Raw genomic sequence first — 21,243 nt, forward strand, 5'->3', positions numbered from 1 at the left:
TAATATCATTTTAAATAACTTAAAGCGAAACATCAATTGATGCGTTCTGCGATGAGAATTCGACTGTTCAACAGTTCATAATTTTAACAGCATTTAATCTGTCCGTCGTCCAACGCTCATCTGCTATGCTTATTTTTTTTTCCTATGTTATATCATCATTATCTAACGCCAGTGTCCATTGTGTTCAATGCTCGCTGCGTGCGTCATGCAATAACCATTGTATTCACATTCAGCCATGTAATCATTTCCGTCGTTGGATGCTCTTTATCGATAGATGCTTCGGCCCAATTGACTCGGTAGCAACACTTTGCAATCAAACAACGCCTGTTAAATTTTGTGATAATCTTCCTTGTATTAATTTTCTTTGTTGTTAAGTACAAAATTGTGTCGCTTTTGCGTGAAGCCTAGTCGAGGTAAAAATGTGAACATAAAACCGTTGTAAGCACTTTATTCCCTAAGCAGTGTTGCTAGTTGCTAGCTAAAACAATTCCTGTAATAATTTCTACTACTTGCTCTCGGCAAGCTTCCTGTGATTTTCGTCAGCTATTCGCATCAGCATGGCCGCTGTGGCCACTCCTGTTTGTTCTACCAACCGCCTCAGATTGCTTGTCGGACCGTGTATCAGCTCGTGGGCATGTCCGAACTCGACTACCCGCCCAGCATCCATCACTAGCACCCGATCGCTGTCCATGACCGTGTGCAGCCGGTGGGCGATCGTTAATACTGTGCACTCGGAAAAGTTAGTGCGTATCGTGGTTTGGATAAGCTTGTCGGTCCTGGAAATTTTTCATAAACAAAATCATCACTTCAGAAAATTCAGGATATTTCATCAACACTTACTCTGGATCGACATTGGCAGTGGCCTCATCTAACACTAGAATTCTATTGTTTCTAAGAATCGCCCTAGCGAGACAAACTAGCTGTCGCTGACCCATGCTAAAATTGCTCCCTCCGTCCGACATCCGGCACTCCAACCCTCCGACCAACGAGGATACGGCCTCTTTCAGCTCCACCTGGTCGATTGCACTCCACAATTCCTCGTCGTTTTTCTCCTCGAACGGATCCAAATTGCTCCGCAGCGTTCCAGAAAACAATATCGGGTCTTGGGGAATGATCGATATTTTGCTCCTTAAATCCTTCAATCCCAGTGTTTTCGTATCGATACCATCTATCTCGATTGTGCCTTCGTACGGTGCCAGCCGGAATAACGCCTGTATCAGAGAGGACTTACCAGCACCGGTCCTTCCAACGATTCCAATTTTTTCACCAGGTCTGATCGTGAAGTTCAAATCCTTCAGCACATTTTCGCCCCCATCAGAGTATCGCAAATCCACGTTGGTAAATTTTATTACGCCATTCTCTGGCCAGCATCTCTGGGGTCGGTATTTAGGAGCGGTCTCCAGCGGCGGTTCCGGTTTCAATCTCGAATACTCATTGATTCGCTCCACGGATACCATTTGGTTCTCGAGCTCCGCCGACTGCCTCATTCCCCATTGGCACATCCCGATTAAGCTGATCGTTTGCGTGATTGCCAGCCCCACGCTTCCGCCGAGTGCGTTCTGTCCCATCAGCAGAAAGCTCATCGTAACCACCGCTATATAGATCACACACACAACATCCAACCACAGCGCGAATGCTCTCGTGGTGGTTATAAATACATACCACGCTGATGTGTTTACATCCATGCACTCGTTGAACTCTTTGCTCAGCACTCTCTGCGCTTGGAAGGCACGAATTGTGGTCAAACCCTGCAGGGTTGCGTTCGTTTGGGAGAAGATGGGTGATCGGTTCACGGATTCAATTCGTTTCACCACCCGCGAGGTGTTCAAATAGATCTTACGTATGAAGTACATGAGAAAAGCGATTATGATCGTCGGCAACAGGAACCAGTAGTTGACGATCGAAACCAGTGCCACCACGGCGATCATCTCCAGAAAGAACTGGAATAACACACAAGAAGTAGTGACCATGTTGTTTCTCTCAAGTTAAATGTACTCACCACAAGGCAGTCAATCAATGCCATAGGAAGAGTTGAATCCACTACGCCAATATCCTTGGAAAATCGATTAAGTATCCGCCCGGAAGGATTATTGGTGAAGAACTCCATCGTTGCGCGAGTTAGGCCACGGAACATTCGATCGTGGAGATTCATGGAGATTCTCAAGCAGACATAAAAAAAGGAAAACGTACGCTGCAGGATAAGGTATACAAAGAACCCTATAAGGATGGTATAGATTAAAATGTATCGCTGTCGTTCGTCTTCGTGACTTGCTTCCGCTTTTGCCACCGGCAGCACGTTGTGATCTGACAGGTCCTCGATGGTTTGATTCTCTTTCGATGGGAAGCTTTTCGGTCCAAGCGATTCTTCCCAATTCACCCACTCGGCTACGAAATAGTCTACCCCACTTACAGCAACTTGCGCCAGTACCACTAAGACCGATATGAAGAATATCCACACGCAGCTATCGGTCGCCGCGATGTATGATTTGTACACAGCCTTGCTTACTTGTCCCTCACCCTGAGATTCTTTCTCTTCCTCTTGTTTTTCTTCGTTCAAATTCACTTTCTCGCTATGGGCAGTCAGTTTCTGGAAGTCTTTGTCAAACTTATCCTCGGTAGGTGACTCCTCGGGGGTTAAAGCCAGTATGGAATCAAGTTTAGTCGTCTTAATCTCCCGGTAAGATCCTTGTGCATCTACCGCTCCACCGCTCATCAATATTATATGCTGCACATTCTTCAAGTACTGCAACTGATGCGTCACTAAAACGCACACCTTGTCTGCTAAAAATTCGCGGATGCACAACTCGTAGATGTGCTTACCCACGTGAGAATCAACCGCCGAAAGTGGATCATCAAGCAGATAGATATCACTTTTCCGGTAGATAGCCCGCGCCAAGTTGACCCTAGCTTTCTGACCACCACTCAAGCTAATACCTCGCTCCCCGACTATGGTTTGATCTCCGTGTGGAAACAGTTGAAAATCTCGCTCCAAGGCACACACTCTCACCACATCCAAATAACGTTGCTCGTCATACTCTTCCATAAACAGAATATTGTTTCTAACGCTGCCCTCAAACAGCCAAGGTTCTTGAGCTGCATAGCTCATCGACCCGTTTATCTGCACGATGCCTTCATCTACTTCAAGCTCACCCAAAATCACTTGCAATAGTGTCGTTTTCCCGCACCCCACTGGTCCAATAACCACACACAGGCGACCTTTCTCGACAGTAGTACTCACAGCTGTCACTCCTACATTCGATTCTTCGTCACTTACGACCCATCGTGCCGTAACGTCCTCCATCACTATGCTCTTTATGTCACTATTCATATTCACTACCCGCTTCACCGCCAATAAATGTTCCACTTCCTCTTCAATCTTAGCACCATTCGGCACCTTTCCACTTATTGAATTTTTCTTCTCCCCATGCTCAATCAACGCGCTACGTTTGATTGTTTTCTCGGGAGCACTGACCAAGTAGGGCTTTCGCTCCCCAATCAGCAGATACTCCTGCGTTCTCTTCACCGAAATGTATCCCTCGGCGCAAAAAGTGATCGCCATTGGCCAGAAATGCACCATCGACTCGTTCAGAATGCTGAAAAAGCTAGTCACGATGAACACCTTGCGGGCAGTGATGAGATTGCCAGTATACGTATACGACAGCAGGCTGAGGAAGATCGATACCCGTGAAACCACAAAGAACGATATTAGGGTGGCTCGCACGTAGGCACCCCCTCGGATCGCGTTGATTTCCTTCCGCCGCACATTTTTCACCATCTTGGCAAAGGAATGCTCCCAGGTGTACATCTTGATCACCTGAATGCCCTGGATGATTTCGTTCATGAAACGTACCCGCAGATCGGTCCTTTTGGCCGCTTTCATCCGATAGGTGGCGGTCTTCTTACCGATCCAAGCTGGTGGGGAATAATAGAAGAAAGTGTTCATTCTGATGGAAGGTACCGAAATTCGTTGGCATTGCTTACCTTGAAGTGGGATGAAACTCAGCAGGAATCCCATTCCCAGCAAACCGGAATAACCAATCTCGATATAGATAAAGTATCCCAACAGGAGGGCTTCCAGGGGACCTTTCCATAGATCATGGACGAACGCGAGTGCTATATCGAATCTGCCGACGTCGTTAGACAGCAGATTCAAAATTTTCCCACTGAGCCCATCGGATGTGGTCGTTGACTTTGTTAGTTTAAGCGACTGCAAAGATACAACGATTGGCGAGATGCAACACCTTATCTCCCCGCTCAATGACAGTGGCTATATATAGACACACTTACCTTGTTGTAAATCAAACAAGAGCTACCAACACGAAGCTTCATGCCGATCTCGAAGATGAAAAGAATAAACGGATGGAATGTGATAACCGGGATCATCGAACAGACGATAACTCCCGCCGCGTAGAGGTAAGCTTCCCGCTCACTGATCTCTGTTTGACCGGGCGAGAAGTAGGACACTAGCGCCCCCAGAAACAGGGGTTGCGCCACTCGATTCGCTGTCTCCACGAACGAAAACAATAGCCCCCAAAACAGAGTGACATTCCCATAGGCACGATAGAAAGTTCGCATCAAGCTGGGCTGTGGTCTCTGCAGCTCGTCGGCCCATAATCGCTCGAACTTATCGGATAGCGTTTGGCTTTTGTGCTCTGGAAGGGTAGCATACAGTAGATCCTCACTGATCTGTCCCCGATAACCCGCGAGGAAGACATCCTTCAACCACCAGAAAGTCCGTCGCGAGATGAAGGACGCATTCTGGACAGGATTTGGGCTCTTGTTCTTACTGAAGTCTTTGTCTCGGTTCATGGTTGTGCATTGGTGGCTGAGTGTGAATGACCTGAAACGAATCGATAAGAAGAAAGAGAAATTGAAGTGGTGCGTTTGATCTACCTCACTAAGATATCATGTGGGTGTGTCTGCCAGATAGTTTCATTCAGTATTGGCCGATGTGTGTTTATGTAGTAAAGTTGTAAATCCCCAGAATGTCAATTCTCTCTCACACATTAATTCGCTAACATCACGTGAGAGCAGCAGTAGAAAGCCACCGTATCATTAACTTTTAATCAACAATGGCGGTTACTCGCGCTGTGGTTGGCAGATTCAACCGGTTTTTCATCATCCATCGATACACGCCCTGCAATGTGAGGGGTCCCACGAGCATCTGACGATTGATCCGCACAGTCATCGTAGAAGGTCATGCTCACCAAGCACAAAAACAACGTCACCGTACGAAAAAAGGGAACAAATCAAATCCGTTCGCAGCCGATTTCGTGTCCGCTTTCAGTGAGTGTAAAAATAATACAGTTTATCGTAAAAACGCCTGATCCTGCAGTGTCAGTTCGGCTGATGATGGGTTCTCCTGACAGTGCATCTAGTTGCAATTCACGTCCGATAAGATACACAAATAAACTACGCCCGAAACGCAAGACAAGCGCGTCGCCAGCTGACGTTTCAACAGAGCGGATGAGGAGGAATTCGAAGTTTCAGAATGGCACTTACACAAAGGAACGAAAAACAGCTGTCTGTCCGCGTTTCGAATTGGGTGGGAATGCGGTATCACAGGCCGGACAGAGAGTTCCACGCACCCAAAAAAGTTGTGTCTGACTTCGACGAACGATAATTTCACATTGAACAGAGTGATACCATCCAACCACATACTAATCACGGCATCACAGCAGAAGCATAGGAAAATCTCTCTCCCGTCTTCTCGTCAACTGCCATGAATGGAGAGAATTCTTCTTTCTCGAAAGAGAGGGAGCATTTTATGCTGCGGTCATATTTCTGCCGAAAGCCCGTTTCAACCGGCTGCGAGAAGGCACAACACGCGGTTCGACATCCAGAAGCATTCCTTCGATGCACGCCATAATGCGCCACAATGATAGCCGAGAATCCACATACAAGCATTTACCTGTATAGGGCAGGTATCTGCTTATTGATATGCAGGTTCAATCGTGCCCCAAACAATGTTTTCTTACTCCGATTGGTATCGATACTTTCGTCAGTAATATGATGCTATCGATATCACTTAATTGATTCGTTTTATCTAATCTAAGCGTCGATCGCGCTGGAAAGGATACCAGCATTTATCATGCTGGTCTATTTATCAGTCATTCATTTCATGTGAACGTTCCCTGCCATTGCCACGATTACAACATATTTACATTACAGAGCGATAAAGTTATCAATCTTGGGACAATCACGCTACACCAATCTCTTCCTCTACCCGGAATTTTGACTCCGATAAACAAAAACGAAAAGATTTCGCAACATTTTGAAACACTTCATAATTCTTTATGTTGTTATCTTGTGAAACAACCAAATCACCTATCTCGAATATCATCCATTCTTTTTTTCACTCTCTCTTCCAGGGCTCGCTGGCGCGATAACCGGACCATCTTTAACACCCCCAACCCCCGGCTGATGAATGTATCGCTGTTGCGTGACAACAAGCTGCTGCACGGTCAGGAACGTCGCGGCTCTCGAATGTCCGTGCGGCTGCCGTCGCGGCAACCCAGCATGGCCTCGCTACGTCCCCATTCACCAAACGCGTCGATAGGTAAGCTAGGTCTGTATGCGGGCAATCGATTGCTACTACTCCCATCTCTGTTTGTGTTCCTACAATTTGTTCGTTTGCTCGATCGTCATCGTTCTGATTAGCTATCGACCCCCTTCTGTGATGTGTACACTAGTGTGTGACCCCTCTGTGTAGTAAGAATTTAGTGTACCATACCATAAAGCTCTAGCCATATAGAATCCGGAATCGTTCCAATTGTAGCGCCCCTTGTGGTCGGTTCTGTCATATTTTGACATCAGTTTGTTTCGCATGTATTCTTCTTTCAGTATCTACAGTTTCGTTACGATCTGACTTGTTTTTCAAAAGTTGAACGTGATGCAGATTCAGGATTGAGGGCCTACTCTTCAACATCAGCATCATAAACGTGCACAGTCCTCACCTTACAAGTTCCGATAATAACAGAATCGAATGCTACGCACAGCAGGAACAACGAATATGCGAATATGAATATAAATATGTAATTAGTATATACAGCACACATCAGTTGCCTGATGAAAAGCTTGAGCTTGAGCTTGGGTAGACTGTACATTTGGTAGTTGCTCTCCGTTGCAGACCTGACCCAGCGAAATTGTACGAAAATCACACCGAACGACGCTTGGGAGTAGCAAATCATTCTCATTGTGCAAATTTCGGTGATTCGAACTTTAAATAGTCAATAACGACGCTGGCCTCGTCCATACAGTCACCAGGAAAAGGTTAGTATGATATTCGCCGTCCGAAGGCCAGAAGGGTTGCCTCTATAGCGGGAGAAGTAACAATCATGACTCACTGAGGTAAGTGATGTGATGTGACGGGGCAGAAATTGTCTCGGGTATCCTGAGAAGAAAAACCTGTAAAACTAACTGGACCGACTATATATTGGATTATTTAACGCATTTACTTTTTATCTAAATCGAATCGCTACGACGGGGTGTTATATTTGAGATACCTGAGAAGGTAACCGAGATGAATCTATATATTCTTTTTTTCTGTATTATAGTGACTTTCAACGCTTCTGGCTGGTTCGTCACGTTTACCTTCCATTTTGGAAGAATGTCGGGAGTGAGAATTGAACTCGTGATCTTGAGCGTGAGAAGTATGGATGTTACCTCCACGCCAGATCGGCTCCACATTTATATATTCTGTTATTTATCACACGTACTTCTCATCGAAATAATTCTCGAAATAATTATCTTTGAGAAATCTGAGAAGGGAACCGAGAGAAATCTATAAATCCTATTATCTATCGCACTTATTTTTGATCGAAATCCTATCGCGAATGCGTCGAGGTATCTGTGGCAGACTTTAGAAGATAACCCAGAGAACTCCGCTAAAATCAATCGAGTCGGCGATATATTCCGTTATTCATTGCATGTACGCTGCAATCGAGTAATTTTTGAGAAACCGCAGAAGATACCCGAGAGAAATTCTTTACAATTGTAAAGGGTGTGTCACATCAAATTGCATCACGGAAAAAACGCTGTAGAAATTTAATTTTTATGAATTATATCTTCAGCTTTCGCTTATAATCAGATAAGAGTGTATAGATCACGTTGGCCATGCTTTACTATCAATTTTTCGTAAATTTGGAAAAATGTCGTCGAACGAAAAAGAGCGTCGTGAATTAATCCTGTGCACTCATTTCGAGAATCCGGAGTTGTCACATCGGGACATCGGTAAGATGCTGGGAATCGTCCAATTCACGGTCAGCAGAGTACTAAAACGATACTTCGAGAACCTAACCATCGACCGGAAGGTGAAGAACGGCAAAAATGGATGCTCCGTCAGTGAAAAAGATCACAAGCGCGTAGTTAAGCAGTTTAGACGTGATTCGAGAAGTTCGGTCCGGGATGTCGCCAATAAGCTGAATTTGTCAAGTTCATTCGTCCAGCGGACCAAGCAGCGGGAGGGCCTGCGTACATACAAGGTTCAGAAGGCTCCTAACCGCGACGAAAGGCAAAACATGGTGGGGAAGACGCGAACCCGGAAGCTGTACACCGAAATGCTGACGAAGCCACATTGCCTGGTAATGGACGACGAAACCTACGTCAAAGCGGACTTTCGTCAGCTGCCGGGCCTGTTGTTCTTCTCCGCAGAGGACAAATTCAGCGTTCCGGAGGAGATTCGCAAGCAGAAACTATCCAAGTTTGCCAAAAAGTACATGGTGTGGCAAGCGATCTGCTCTTGCGGAAAGCGGAGCGCCCCCTTCGTGATGACCGGCACGGTAAACGGGCAGGTTTACCTTAAGGAGTGCCTACAGAAGCGCTTACTACCACTATTGAAGCAGCACGAGGGCCCGACCATCTTCTGGCCGGATCTCGCTTCGTGCCACTATTCAAAGGACGTGTTGGAGTGGTACGAAGCCAACGGGGTCACCTTCGTGCCAAAGGAAATGAACCCGCCCAACGCGCCGGAGCTTCGCCCAATAGAGAAATATTGGGCGATTATGAAGCAGGCCCTCCGGAAGAACCCAAAAGTTGTCAAATCGGAGGCGGACTTCAAGAGAAAATGGATTTCTGTTCAAAAAAAACTACAACCTGACGTTGTACAGAACCTTATGGACGGGGTAAAGAGGAAGGTGCGAGCATACGGGCTTGGGCTCGAAGTATGAATAAAAAGAAAATGCCAAAAGTTGTGTAATAGTTTTTATTTTACTGTCTAAAATTTTCAAAAGGATCGGTCTACTGGGCGAATTTCTACAGCGTTTTTTCCGTGATGCAATTTGATGTGACACACCCTTTACGTACTCTTTTTCGAACTCTAATCACAACGACGAAGAATTATCTTTGGGTAACCTGAGAAGGCAATTTGAACTGGTGATATATTTCGTTATTCAACGTGACTTTCCGATCGCGACGGGTATTTATCTACACGGCTACAGTACATAAATTTATATACTCAACCTCATACGATAACTAAACTGAAATTTACTTCGCTGAATTTAAAACAAAGGTACTACAGGGTATTCCAACTTTAAATTCCGAAAGTAAATTGAAATAAAACACACTTAGAATTCGAATTTCGATGAAACTTTTATTTCAAATTAAAGTGTGGTTTATGCCATTATGTGTGAAATACAACATCATTCAAATGTCCACCTAGGGCTTCCTCGCACACCTTGATCCGGAACAGGTAATTTTCGATGACTTTTCGGCACATATGGGGCGGTATCTCGGTCATAACTTCACGAATGTTGTCTTTCAAATGTTCAAGAGTTTGCGGAGAGTTGGCATAGACACGGTCTTTCGCATAACCCCACAAAAAAAAAGTCTAGCGGGTTCAAATCGCATGATCTGGACGGGCAATTGGCATCACCAAAACGCGAAATTATGCGTCCCTCAAATTTCGTTCGCAATATGGCCATGTTCGGTCGTGTTGTGTGGCACGTGGCGCCGTCCGGCTGAAACCACATGTCATCCGTATCCATATCTTCAATTTGTGGCAAAAAAAAAATCGGTTAACATGCGGCCATAGCGCTCACCATTCACAGTTACCGTCTCGCCGTCCTCATTTTCAAAGAAATACGGCTCGATGACTCCACCAGACCATAATACGCACCAAACAGTGACTTTTGGCGGATTCAATGGCCTCTCAACAATCACGTGTGGATTTTATGAACCCCATATACGGAAATTTTGGGTGTTCACATAGCCACCAAGCTCGAAATGTGCCTCATCGGTGAAGAAAATTTGATGCGAAAATTCAGCATTTTGCTGATGTTGTTCGTTCACCCAATCGACGTATGCCCGACGCATTCCATGATCACCACGCTCTAATTTATATGGATGTAGGTGCCACGCGGACTTTATATGGATGTAGGTGCAAGACCAAATGCAAAATTCGCCACAATGATGTGTTTGACAAGCCCAATTGCGGAGCACGCCGTGGAATCGAAACATTAGGGTCATCCTCCACACTGGCAGCAACAGCAGCAATATTTTCGGCCGAACGCACATTACGATGATGCACAGGTTTCACAATATCCGCTACGGATCCAGTTTGTTCGAATTTACGCACTACATTAGCGATTGTGTGCTCTGTAGGCCGTCCATGACGACCAAAATCCGTCCGTAATGCTCGAAAAACATTTGCCGGTTTTTCATCATTTTTATAGTATAATTTAACAAAATTAACACGTTGTGCGATGCTAAAACGATCCATATTGTAAAATGGCAGACAATCAACTAACGATATGACGCTTTGGTTGACAGCTATGTCAAACGGTTGTCAGCGCAGGGCTGTATACTTTCGGAAGCCCGAAATGGAAAACCCTGTATATTTGAATACAAACAAAGCTTCGATTATCTAAACAATCATACATCGAGAAGAGGGGAAGTGGAGGCATAGTGGCCACCCTAAGGAATATGTCCATTTCCAGCGTCCACCTAGCGCTTCAATTCCCGTTTTACTAAGAATATTATAGCTCAACTCATTGTTGTTCAATATAGCGAACGGTTTTTACTATAAAATTTCAAAATAGTACATTTTTCATCATTAGAAAAAAAGTGGAAAATCGAACTTTTTTTTTACTTGGAGGTAAAGTGGTCACCTAGTGGGGGCAAAGTGGTCACTCGCACATATCAGGCTAAATGGGATAGATTTATGCGTTTTGTTCGTCCAAATTTACTCCAATCATATTTGATATAGTAGGTACATGTATGAAATAAGCTTGGCCTATTCACCTAGAGTCTCAATTAAAATTTTCTCATGCATACAAAAACGTAGTAAGAAACACATAATGAGGCTTGGTTTAGTTCGAGTGGAATATTTTTCCAGGGTCAAAGCCACAAAAGGAACCTCTTCAAGAGTAGAATGTGATGAGGTATATCAGCTTAAGTAAACAGAACATTATAAGTCGTTATTCACCTATGACCACTTTGCCCCCAAACATCAAAGTGATTTCTATGCTAATGAATCGCTGAGATTAAACTAAATATCTGTTCACCTTCCCTAGAATATGTGAACAGTCGCCTAAACTGATGATTTGTCCAACATATAAGATTGAATAAACTAAATTTCACGAGAAATTCCTTAGACACCATGCGCACAGAACTACAGCGGGTGGCTATCGAGAAAGCAATTTCTGTTTTTATTTATATTTTGACATGCGACAGCTCTACTGAAGTACAGGGTGACTCAAAAGTCATTAAATTCTTCAAACATAAGGTGAATATCAATACGGCATCTATAGTCAATAGTTGTACTACCAAACAAGCAGGTGACAACTTGGCCCCCCATGACCAATTTGCCCCCAGTACCCCTATGTCTATGTCATTCTAGAGCTTGCCACTCAGAATGCATTGCAAGGCGTGTTATTTGGCATAGAATTCTCAACTAAGTACTAATAAAAAATGACGCAAGTAATACTACGTTGAGACGGCGAAGTTCCTCTAGGAACGTTAGTGCCATTGAAGAAGAAGAAGACCCCTATGTCTATCCATAACCAAACAAAAATATGAAATCAAAAATATAACATGAATCCACTACTCGATACCCGATTCTAAGGCACTGGAATCGGAATTCAGATCACAGATGATGTAAACAAGCCTGTATTGAAACCTCATTCTACGGATATCGACAGGTTGTTTACAAAATATTATCGATCCAACATGCAAATGGTCAATATGGTCGGTTTTAAGTCAGAGGGGACCGAATCGCAAAATTAAAAAAAACCCAGTTATTGATTCCATTAGATTAAGCATAAGCTACGTCTCACATTTATCAGATTTGGAAAATCATGCATACAGCAGAGATAGCGGATCGAAATTGTTCTGAATAATCAACGAAAACCCCCCATAGTATGCAGTCAGAGTGAACCATGTAGGAGAGGTGGGGTAATACGGACATATTAAGAAAAACTTCAAGTATAAAGTTGGAAACTCAGGCGTTTATCGCTCGTGAGAAGAATAATTTTATTGAACCAAAGTCTGAACTCATCACGAATGTCCGTTAAATGATGAAAAAATCGAATTCATCCATCTAGAAGCGATATTGTGCTTTTCAGTAGTTCAAACGGACGGACCCTCAACTATTTTGCTTTTGGTTCCAGTCAGTTTCTAAACAGTCCACCTTTGGCGATTTAATTTCCGTTTCTAGACCCAGGGCACTCCCTAGGAATAGATTGGGTTACCATCTGTCTTGATTTAGCAGGGCATGTCCTGATTTTGAGATCTATTTGGGACGTCCTGATTTAATTTTTAACAATCCAGCCTTTGTCTTGATTTTCAAGAGAAATTCAACTTTGCTGCAGAACCAGAATTATTTTCAGTGGTTTATGTTGTTTATGTTATTGAAGACCAAAGTTCTGTGAGCATATAAACTACTGGAGGATGGGATGAAGAGAGAAGTAGTTAGAGGATATAACGGGTAGCAGTTGGATCTTCCACGAGATCTTTGAACTTTTTTGATCTTGAGATTTTCTTCACTGTCCACGGTGATGTTTTTGTGTTTTGTCTGCAAGTTATAGTATTGCAAGTTATTTTTTATAGTATTGCAAGTTTTTTCAAAATCTTTTCTTGAAGCTTACCTTGTTAGAATGTACTTAAAACTGATAGCGTATAAGGTACACTTTTCGAGTATGTTAGAAAATGAACTTGGTCCACTCTGACTGAACAAATCAGGGAAAACGCTAGTCTTCACGGTCTTGTACTATTTCAGAATACGGTTTAGACTGTAGCGATGACAATAAATTGTTTTTCTATTTATCTTTTTTACTATCTTATATTCTTATATTATATTGGATCCCTTAAAAGAAATACTATTTTTCACTGGGATCCATACATCTTTTCTCTACATATTATTGTCCACTCACCTCGTACCTAAATATCTTGTGTTGTCCTGTTGAATAAAAAAATTGTTGGAAATTGTTTTATTTTTTTTCCAGCAAAAAATAACTGGTGCTCAACTTTAGGATTCTCGAATAAGAATTTCTTCGAGATGGGGGTGAGTGGAGGGCATATTTAAAAAAAATCAAATTTGACGATTCTATTGAGGAACACTGCCTAAGATGATTGAAAATGGGAAATATATGCTTTAACATGTAAATCGCGCAATCTTATTCATGCTTGCAATGACAGAGGCTATTATGCTGAACACAACCAGATGCATATCCAGTTTCAGCCTCACACCCATACTCGTTCTAATTTTCAGAATGGCACACTTTGACTCACAGCCGTTAATTGATTGCAAAATATTTCGAAATTGTTCAGCCATAGTGTACCAAGTCCTAAAAAGTACTTTATTGGTTCAGTCAGAGTGGACCATGTACATACCACATCAGTTGCCTGATGAAAAAGGCCGGAAACTCATCGACACATTCAAGAATATAGCCGCACGTAGTATAGTCCCAGCATAAAATCTTTCACTGATACACATGGAGGCCACCAAATCAAACAGAATCTCAAATCGACCAAATTATTTGGTACTTCTCGAATGTAACTGACGTCAGAACCTATCGCTAACACTTATCCGGACCGCAACCTTTTATCGCTGTCAAAGCTATGTCGAATTATAATTGAAAGCACTAATCAATTTGTTTAGACCTTCAAAGTCACAATCGCAGCCACCGTCTTGAGGATTGATCTAAAACCATCAAGAGTAACGCGAACCTGCTGTCCGAAAAATCTGCCTGCGAGAGGATTGTTGTTCTTTTAGTGCCAGTCTGCAACCAAATCGGACGCTGAAGCAAATTTAGTGAGCAAACCACGCGTTCGGAAGATACTGTTGAATAACGGAATATATCGCAGGTCGTATTGGTTTTACAGGAGTTCTCTCTCCAGAAGTTACCTACTCACAGTTAACAGTTAACTCTCCGCCGTAGCTATTAGAGTTCGTTACGGAGTACGCGCAATGAATAACAGAGTATAACGCCAGTTGTATTGCTTTTACAGGAATTCTCTCGGTTACCTTCTCAGGTTTCCCAAAGATAACTGTCCGCCGTCACGATTGAATTTCGATAAATATTGCGATAAATAACAGAACACCTAACCGGTTTAATCTATTTTACATGTATTTCTTCTCAGGTTACCTAGAGATAATCTCTGTCGCGTATTGCGATACATAAGATTTTCGGAAATTCGTTTCGTCGAGTGATCGATAGTTCGCGTTCACACAATCACATCACTCACCTCAGTGAACCGTGATTTTTATCTCTCCCCACTAACAACTATCTCTTTCATGATAATCGCATGGGAACCATGCTATTGTAACAGGAAATCATTGCTTCTCCTAGGCGTCTTTCAGTGCGTTGTCAACTACGAAGTGTGCAGTCTACCCAAGCTCAAGCTCAAACCATGCGTTTGGAAGATACCCAGTATGGTTCTAACCTAGGACCAAACATGCCTGCTTATGGACGACGAAACGTACGTGGAGATGTATTTTGGGCAGATTCTAGCCCGAAAGCCCTGCGAGGTAACCAGACTAGAGGAATGTACTCAGGTTGAACAGCGGAGTGTACAAAATGTTTTGAATCACATCAGATCATGATTTTTTTTCTTGAACGTACAATCAATAACGTTTATTTTGACTGAAGACTTTGTCCCGGTTGAAAGTACAATAAACCCTGCCGAGATAGAACTGATTTTATGATTCCGAATTCTAAGTAACCAAAGCATTAGTTTGTCACAGTTTAGTGTTTGTTTCATAGTTTCTGAGTTGCTCCTTACACTGTAGTGCTATCATTTTGAAGGACGTATTATTCAGCTAATCGCTGTCTCGCTACAGGCGATGAACCTGCCTGACAATTCCACTGACGGAATGTGCCTTGCTATTTGTTCTATCTATTTATATCACAAATAAAATTAGGAAAACCTTGTAGTTTAAAACGATTGTGTGCCTGATCGTCCATGGCTAGTTTTTCACCCTACATTTTGTGTTCTACTATGCGGAGGCAGCTCGTGAATTTAAATCGCCGTGCGCACGGTAACACACATGGCAGTGAGAGTGTTAACTGTCTATCCCAGTCTTCCGTATTTCACATTAAACACTGGGTACGAGACGAACAATGTTCTCCCTATGTTCACAAACATAACAAACATAATTTTTTCGTACCCGTTGTTCAAAAATGTGACATGTTTGTTTCACATGATGTTCAGTTTCTCTCGCATTTTCATTCTGAGCAACAGCAGTGTGTAGAGTAAAAGAAACGAATTGGACACCACACCACCACCACTCAACACACAATGTCTTAGTGTGTTGATATGAAATGGGAAGGGAAACATTTATCATGACAATGGGTGCTTCATCTAAAATTTTGGGCAAATAAAATACACCTTTTCATCTCTTCTGAACAAAATAAGCGTCAATTGATATCAGAGTTCTTCACAATTAATACCATTATTTAATCCACGTATCAATTTATAAATTGAATTTATGTAACATCGGCTATTATCAGCTTTCTGAACAAGTACTAAAATTGAATAGAGCATGGCGGAGATGTTTAGTTACCCAAATTAAAATACCAACAATAGGTGTGAACTTTCTTGAAAGTGCATCTAAAACTTATTTTTGAGTATTTATTTATTTGGTCAGTATTTGTATGACGTCGCCCCGCTCTGTGCACTCGGTTTCTCAGACTTCAATTGGCAACATGCATGGAGAAAAAAAAAATCATAGAAAGCTTCTTTCTATTCAGAGAATGTTTTCTCATTTAATCAGACTTGCAAAATGTGAATGAATTCATAGCCTCTGAGTGCATGTAATTTTTGCAACACGAACTAAATTTCTAGTTAGTTTTTGTGAAAAAATACTCTACAAAAAGGAAAGAGGAGTTATTTTTTCCCGTGCATGAAAAGGAAAAAAACGAAAGCAATGAATATTGCGACAACGGGTGGTATGTTTGTACATGATGTTCTTGATTTATAAACATCGTGTTTGTTTACACATGTTTATGTTTGTGTATCATTGTTCGTGTTTGGGATAGACATTCAACACAAGCGAAAATCATGTTCGTGTTCAAATAAAAACATGGAATTTTCACATCGCGTCAACATGTGTAAGTGTTTTGCGGAAGTCTGGCTTCAAGTATCACTTAGCAAGTTGGCAATTAAACCGAAGTCTTAACTAATAAACAGTCAGCACGACCAGGTGCTGACGGAACGCGATGGATGTGTCTTGATCGACGATGGAACATATGCGAAAGCAGATCACAACCAGATTCCATGAATCAAGTTCTGCAAGGTTCCTGATCGCAACATGGTTACTCCTCGCGGCGAGGTTCCTAACAGATTCAAGTTCCTAATTCAAGTTTGCTTTCGTAAATATGTGTATTTAAAACGAATAAGACCATGAATTTAACATCGGTCATTGGTCATTGATGGAGAATTGGTGGAACCTTGACTGAAGAAGGTGTGCACCGACTGATGAGCGGTATCAACAGTAATGTGAAAGATTTTCTTCGAAACAATTATGGATTAGTTGTTTCAATTTTGAAATATATTGTTATTACTTTTTTCAGAATGGATTAGCAATACACGCATTCTAAATGAGCCAAGCTTAAGTTTTAATAATTTGTTATATTATGTAGCGGTGGTATTGTTAAAACACATCATTGTAGTTCAAAAGTAGTTGAATGTTCTGTGATTGAAACAGCGTTGTTTACACCAAAAAACATAACAAATGAAGTTCACTGATATCTTTCGTTATCTTTCATTCGCTTTCTCGCAAATCCCAAACAGGTTCCCGCCGTGGCTCCCGAGGTAGCAGCAATGCTTCGGCCTCATCGAATCGCAGTCAGCACGCTAAGGACAACGGAACGGCTCACCCACATCAGAACGAAAGTGTCACCGTCGAGATTGCCGAAATTCGGTCATAAATTGGCCGCAACCATGGACGAACGACGCAACGGAACAACGTGAATTTGACAAGCAAACCGAATAACTACAATGAAAAACGATCACCAGGAAAACTAGAAAAACGAAAATAAAAAACGAACAGTAGCGCCTATAAATGGTAGTTTATTTTCTCGCGACTCTCTAGGGACCATTTAACGAACTGTAACTGTAGCAAAACAAAGAAAAACTTTCAAAAACGCTATTCTTACTGATAGACACCAAATGGTGATACCACTTAGCTAAGAACATACCACTGAAGTGATCTTTTTTGAACGTGAAACGTTGCTTACTGCTACGGGAAAACCGAACTATTTTCGCGGGTGCAGAACGCGCCGCAATTTGGTAGCGCCGATATTGAAGGGGGAGAGACATGATAGCAGCATTTCGTAGGAACAATTCCGTAGCATTTTCCAAGGATATATGAAGATGAAAAAATCAACAACAAGCAGAGAGGCTTGCTTTCTCAACAATTATAATACGGATGAACCAAGAATTGGCGCCAATGTACGCGAGAAATCATCGCCATATCGTAGCATCAGAAGAGGAGAGAATTTAAAATTAACAACCATCGTAATCGATTTTTGAACTTAAAGGTAACAACAACAAAAAATGAAATTGTAGAGCCAGTAGCAAAGTAGCAGAAAAGGCTAACACACCAGACGTAGGGAACATTTTACATTTAGGGAATAAAGAAGAAAAAAACAAGATGAAAGACCAAATTATTTAGTCCTGTGTTTCCACTGTTTTAGATTCAAACACTAGGCAGAAGAGTAAGGGAGTATTATCCGTCAGTTTACCAGAGAGAGAAAAAAATGCTATTTCAATTTAAGACAAAACATATGAAATCCAGAAAACCGTAGCGATTCGACTTTGTAGTCTCAATGCATATCCACGTAGAACTTAGTTCGGATGCATCATACCTACCGCAGTTTGCTTCAGCTCATTTCAATTGTTGAAGACACTTTTTTTACGTCGTAGATCTTTTTCCGTAGCATGAACATCAAATCATAGCAAAAATACATGAATCAACGCAGAAATGCTTAAACACGCGCAAATCTGAAATGACAATCCATAATCGTGTGAAATACTTTTGAAGATTAAATTGGTAAAAAATGGTGATAGATTAAAGAAGAAATAATTGTGAGCGGTTCGCAGAATGCAATTGTTATCTTACTGAACGATTAGTTCTGATAGAATTAATAGCGGCATTTTAGGATTCCCAAAATTCAGACTAGACTAGCATCAAAGAAAGAAACGAAAGACAAAACAGTAAACAGAGTACATAGAGAGGGGCAGCACCGCTGGAAGGCCCAAGAATTATCCGAAGATAAAAGGAAAGAAATGATTATAAATAATATAGAACACAGCACCACAGTTTTTACTTCTATTCTTATAGCGTTTGAATTAAAATAAGATAATGATTCTAGTACATACAATACAATATAATACAATGATTTGTAACAACTCAATGATACTTGAAAACAAAATATGACTGCTTTACAATTAATCTCAGATAAACATAGTGAAAGTAATACATAGTGTACTCACCAATGAGTCAACAGTATGAGAAATAAATAGCACTAGCGCCCTAGGGTTCTATACCCGCTGTTTGAAAACAAATTTTGATAAAGCACAAAGAAAATAGTATATAAGAATTCTAATTTTCTGCTCGTTTTAATTGTGCTTTTGTTACCTTTATCTAGAAAAGGACAAACCAAAATTGACGCGAAATAAATAGTACTCCATATAACAGTGAGAAGCGCATGTGATATTACGAAGGAGAAACACGAATCTACTTCTAGTCTGAAATTATTATCTATTAAGACGAAACATGAAAAAACACCTCACTAGTTTTGTTTCCCACTAATTAGTTCCAAAATATGCGATGCTTCATCAGCGTCGAGACATGAGTGCTGAAACCCTTAGCGATTCGTCAGGAATGTTTCCCCCAAAATAGGGGAAGATTTTCGGAGAAATATTCCGTACTTTGCTAGTTTCATGTCTAGCCAACGTGTTCTGCGCAACGGAAGACGACAGAAGCTTGCACTCACACAACGCATGAACACCTAGTGAATATGTTACGAATAATATGAAATAGATATAAACAATAATGACGCAAACTATAGAGAGCTTATTGCGACTAGACACCTAACAAAAACAGAAATATTGTTCCCCCATACCCGGCTTCAGTTATCAGACATAGTCCCTAATGAATGTGTGAATTTTAGAATTAAACGACCAAACAAAAATGCTTTAACTGATATATGATATAACCATCAAGAAAAATTAAGCCAATGAAGAGAGGCTTTGAATAATTAGCGGAAATACATACAATGAAAATAAAACATAATAAAAATGTAACAAAACAGATTTGATTTTAAATTGACATATTAAGACACCAACAAGTAATGTGTCGACAACTTCGTTTCCTCGCTGCGATACAAAGTCTTTGCATACAACCATTTATATGTCTCATTAGCCGAAACTAACATGTATTCCCTTAAATCCAACTCTTATTTCCAATCGATATAGTGTAAAATATGACATAATTATAATAAGACTCGAAGATTCGTTGCAAATGGTTTACCTAAGAGTAAACCAAATAATAGCAGTAAGAAAAAATTAAAACATGATGATACTTTGAAAGTAGTTGAGAAGCTCTCCGAACACACAGAGAGTAGATTGTTTAGAATGAGCTAAAAACGTTAAAACTTTGAAATCTGGGGAAGAATTTCAAAATTGGCACGTTTTGCTACCCGAAACCAATACAAACCACCATTAAAACAGAGCGTAGCGAACTTACGTAAAACTTAAGATACAATAGTGTAGACATTTATGAAAACACGTTCTCACAGCCATTCGATCGTATTAATAGGAAAAAGCACCCTATCACAAACACACACAAACACACATATGTCATTCGAACCCAATTTCACGATCGCAAACGAGTAGAATTTCAAATAAATGAGTAATTAAAACGCTAATATGAATGGAACGAAAGTGGCAGTACAGGAGTAGATGAATGTAAATTAGAGAAGCTCTTATTTACTACAAAACAAGCTATAATACCAGAATGCGCTATCAAAACTATTTTCTATGATTATTGAAAAAGCAAAACGCAGAAAAATGAATTTAATATCTTGAGACTATTCTTATTCTATCTCCTGTTTAATAAAAAGATATTAAAAATGACAAAAAAAGATTACTGAATGCTACACACCTTTCTTGGAGTTTATTTTCTATGAAGAAAAATCAACAAAACACACGAAGAGGGAAAGAAAAGAGAAAAAAGCAAAACAAAAATACTACTTCAATTATACTGAAAAACTATATTAATGAAAGTATGTATTGAACAAAAACATAATATATACTAGCTAAGATGTATCACTTTACAGAACTTAAAACTTTTATTAAAACATATTTACTTTACATAAACTAACAAAACGTTAGTGTTCATTGCAATATCCGAACGATACGAAACTTTATCATTTCTACTTAGCCTTTCGCACTCTTCCTTTAACTCCTTGAATTGTGTAGAATGAATGTTAGAGGCAGACATTGTAGCATAGTGATTAGCTACAATTTCGCTTTTTTTTATCCCATTTATTTATTTAAGGCTCATTAGCATTCTAGCTGTAACAGAGCCGAATTTTAATCGTGTACATGTCACATGGTTATCATATCTATAATTAGCACATTACACAGTTGCCATTCGCCAGTATTCCTTCTATACCATTACATATGGTACATTCACACAGTAGCCATTTAGGTGTAAGAATTATTCTTTCTATTCTTCCATTATCCAGTTGGACCACCGGACAGCGGAGACAGTTGATTGATCATTGTTGAGTTATTTAT

The 21,243-nt window shown here is 41.1% G+C and overlaps 2 protein-coding genes across 8 annotated transcripts in view; one reads left to right on the plus strand and one right to left on the minus strand.

Annotated features, from left to right (window-relative positions):
• The window catches only part of LOC129762909 (uncharacterized), a 188,138-nt gene extending 167,356 nt beyond the window's left edge, over positions 1-20,782 (plus strand). The window contains exons 6-7 of one of the 2 annotated variants that reach the window (XM_055761521.1): positions 6,372-6,568; positions 17,230-20,782. In XM_055761521.1, coding sequence (XP_055617496.1) covers positions 6,372-6,568; positions 17,230-17,366 — 334 coding nt within the window. In that variant the 3' untranslated portion in view covers positions 17,367-20,782. The remainder of the gene's footprint in view (positions 1-6,371; positions 6,569-17,229) is intronic. The other variant, XM_055761522.1, reaches the window with a different exon arrangement.
• On the minus strand, positions 328-5,932 carry LOC129762907 (probable multidrug resistance-associated protein lethal(2)03659). Of its 6 annotated transcripts, none has more exons than XM_055761518.1 (6): positions 5,912-5,932; positions 4,288-4,840; positions 3,982-4,207; positions 2,000-3,912; positions 841-1,940; positions 328-776 (listed from the first exon to the last, which is right to left on the minus strand). In XM_055761518.1, exons 2-6 carry the CDS (start codon positions 4,807-4,809, stop codon positions 506-508), a joined length of 4,032 nt encoding a protein of 1,343 aa, XP_055617493.1. In that variant the 5' UTR covers positions 4,810-4,840; positions 5,912-5,932; the 3' UTR covers positions 328-505. The 6 variants fall into 6 exon arrangements, with proteins under 6 accessions (XP_055617493.1, XP_055617487.1, XP_055617489.1 ...); XM_055761512.1 differs by lacking the exon at positions 5,912-5,932 and adding an exon at positions 5,503-5,661; XM_055761514.1 differs by lacking the exon at positions 5,912-5,932 and adding an exon at positions 5,208-5,424.
• Positions 20,783-21,243: the final 461 nt, after the last annotated feature.

This window comes from Toxorhynchites rutilus, chromosome 1, assembly GCF_029784135.1.
Source record: "Toxorhynchites rutilus septentrionalis strain SRP chromosome 1, ASM2978413v1, whole genome shotgun sequence".
Lineage (NCBI taxonomy): Eukaryota > Metazoa > Arthropoda > Insecta > Diptera > Culicidae > Toxorhynchites > Toxorhynchites rutilus.

Excerpts from the sequence above, each read along its gene's own strand:
- LOC129762907 (XM_055761518.1), bottom strand. The coding sequence starts at position 4,809 with ATGAACCGAGACAAAGACTTCAGTAAGAACAAGAGCCCAAATCCTGTC. Across the intron at positions 4,208-4,287 it reads CTTGTTTGATTTACAACAAG|TCGCTTAAACTAACAAAGTC; the intron begins GTAAGTGTGTCT and ends GTATCTTTGCAG. Across the intron at positions 777-840 it reads ACTGCCAATGTCGATCCAGA|GACCGACAAGCTTATCCAAA; the intron begins GTAAGTGTTGAT and ends AAAAATTTCCAG.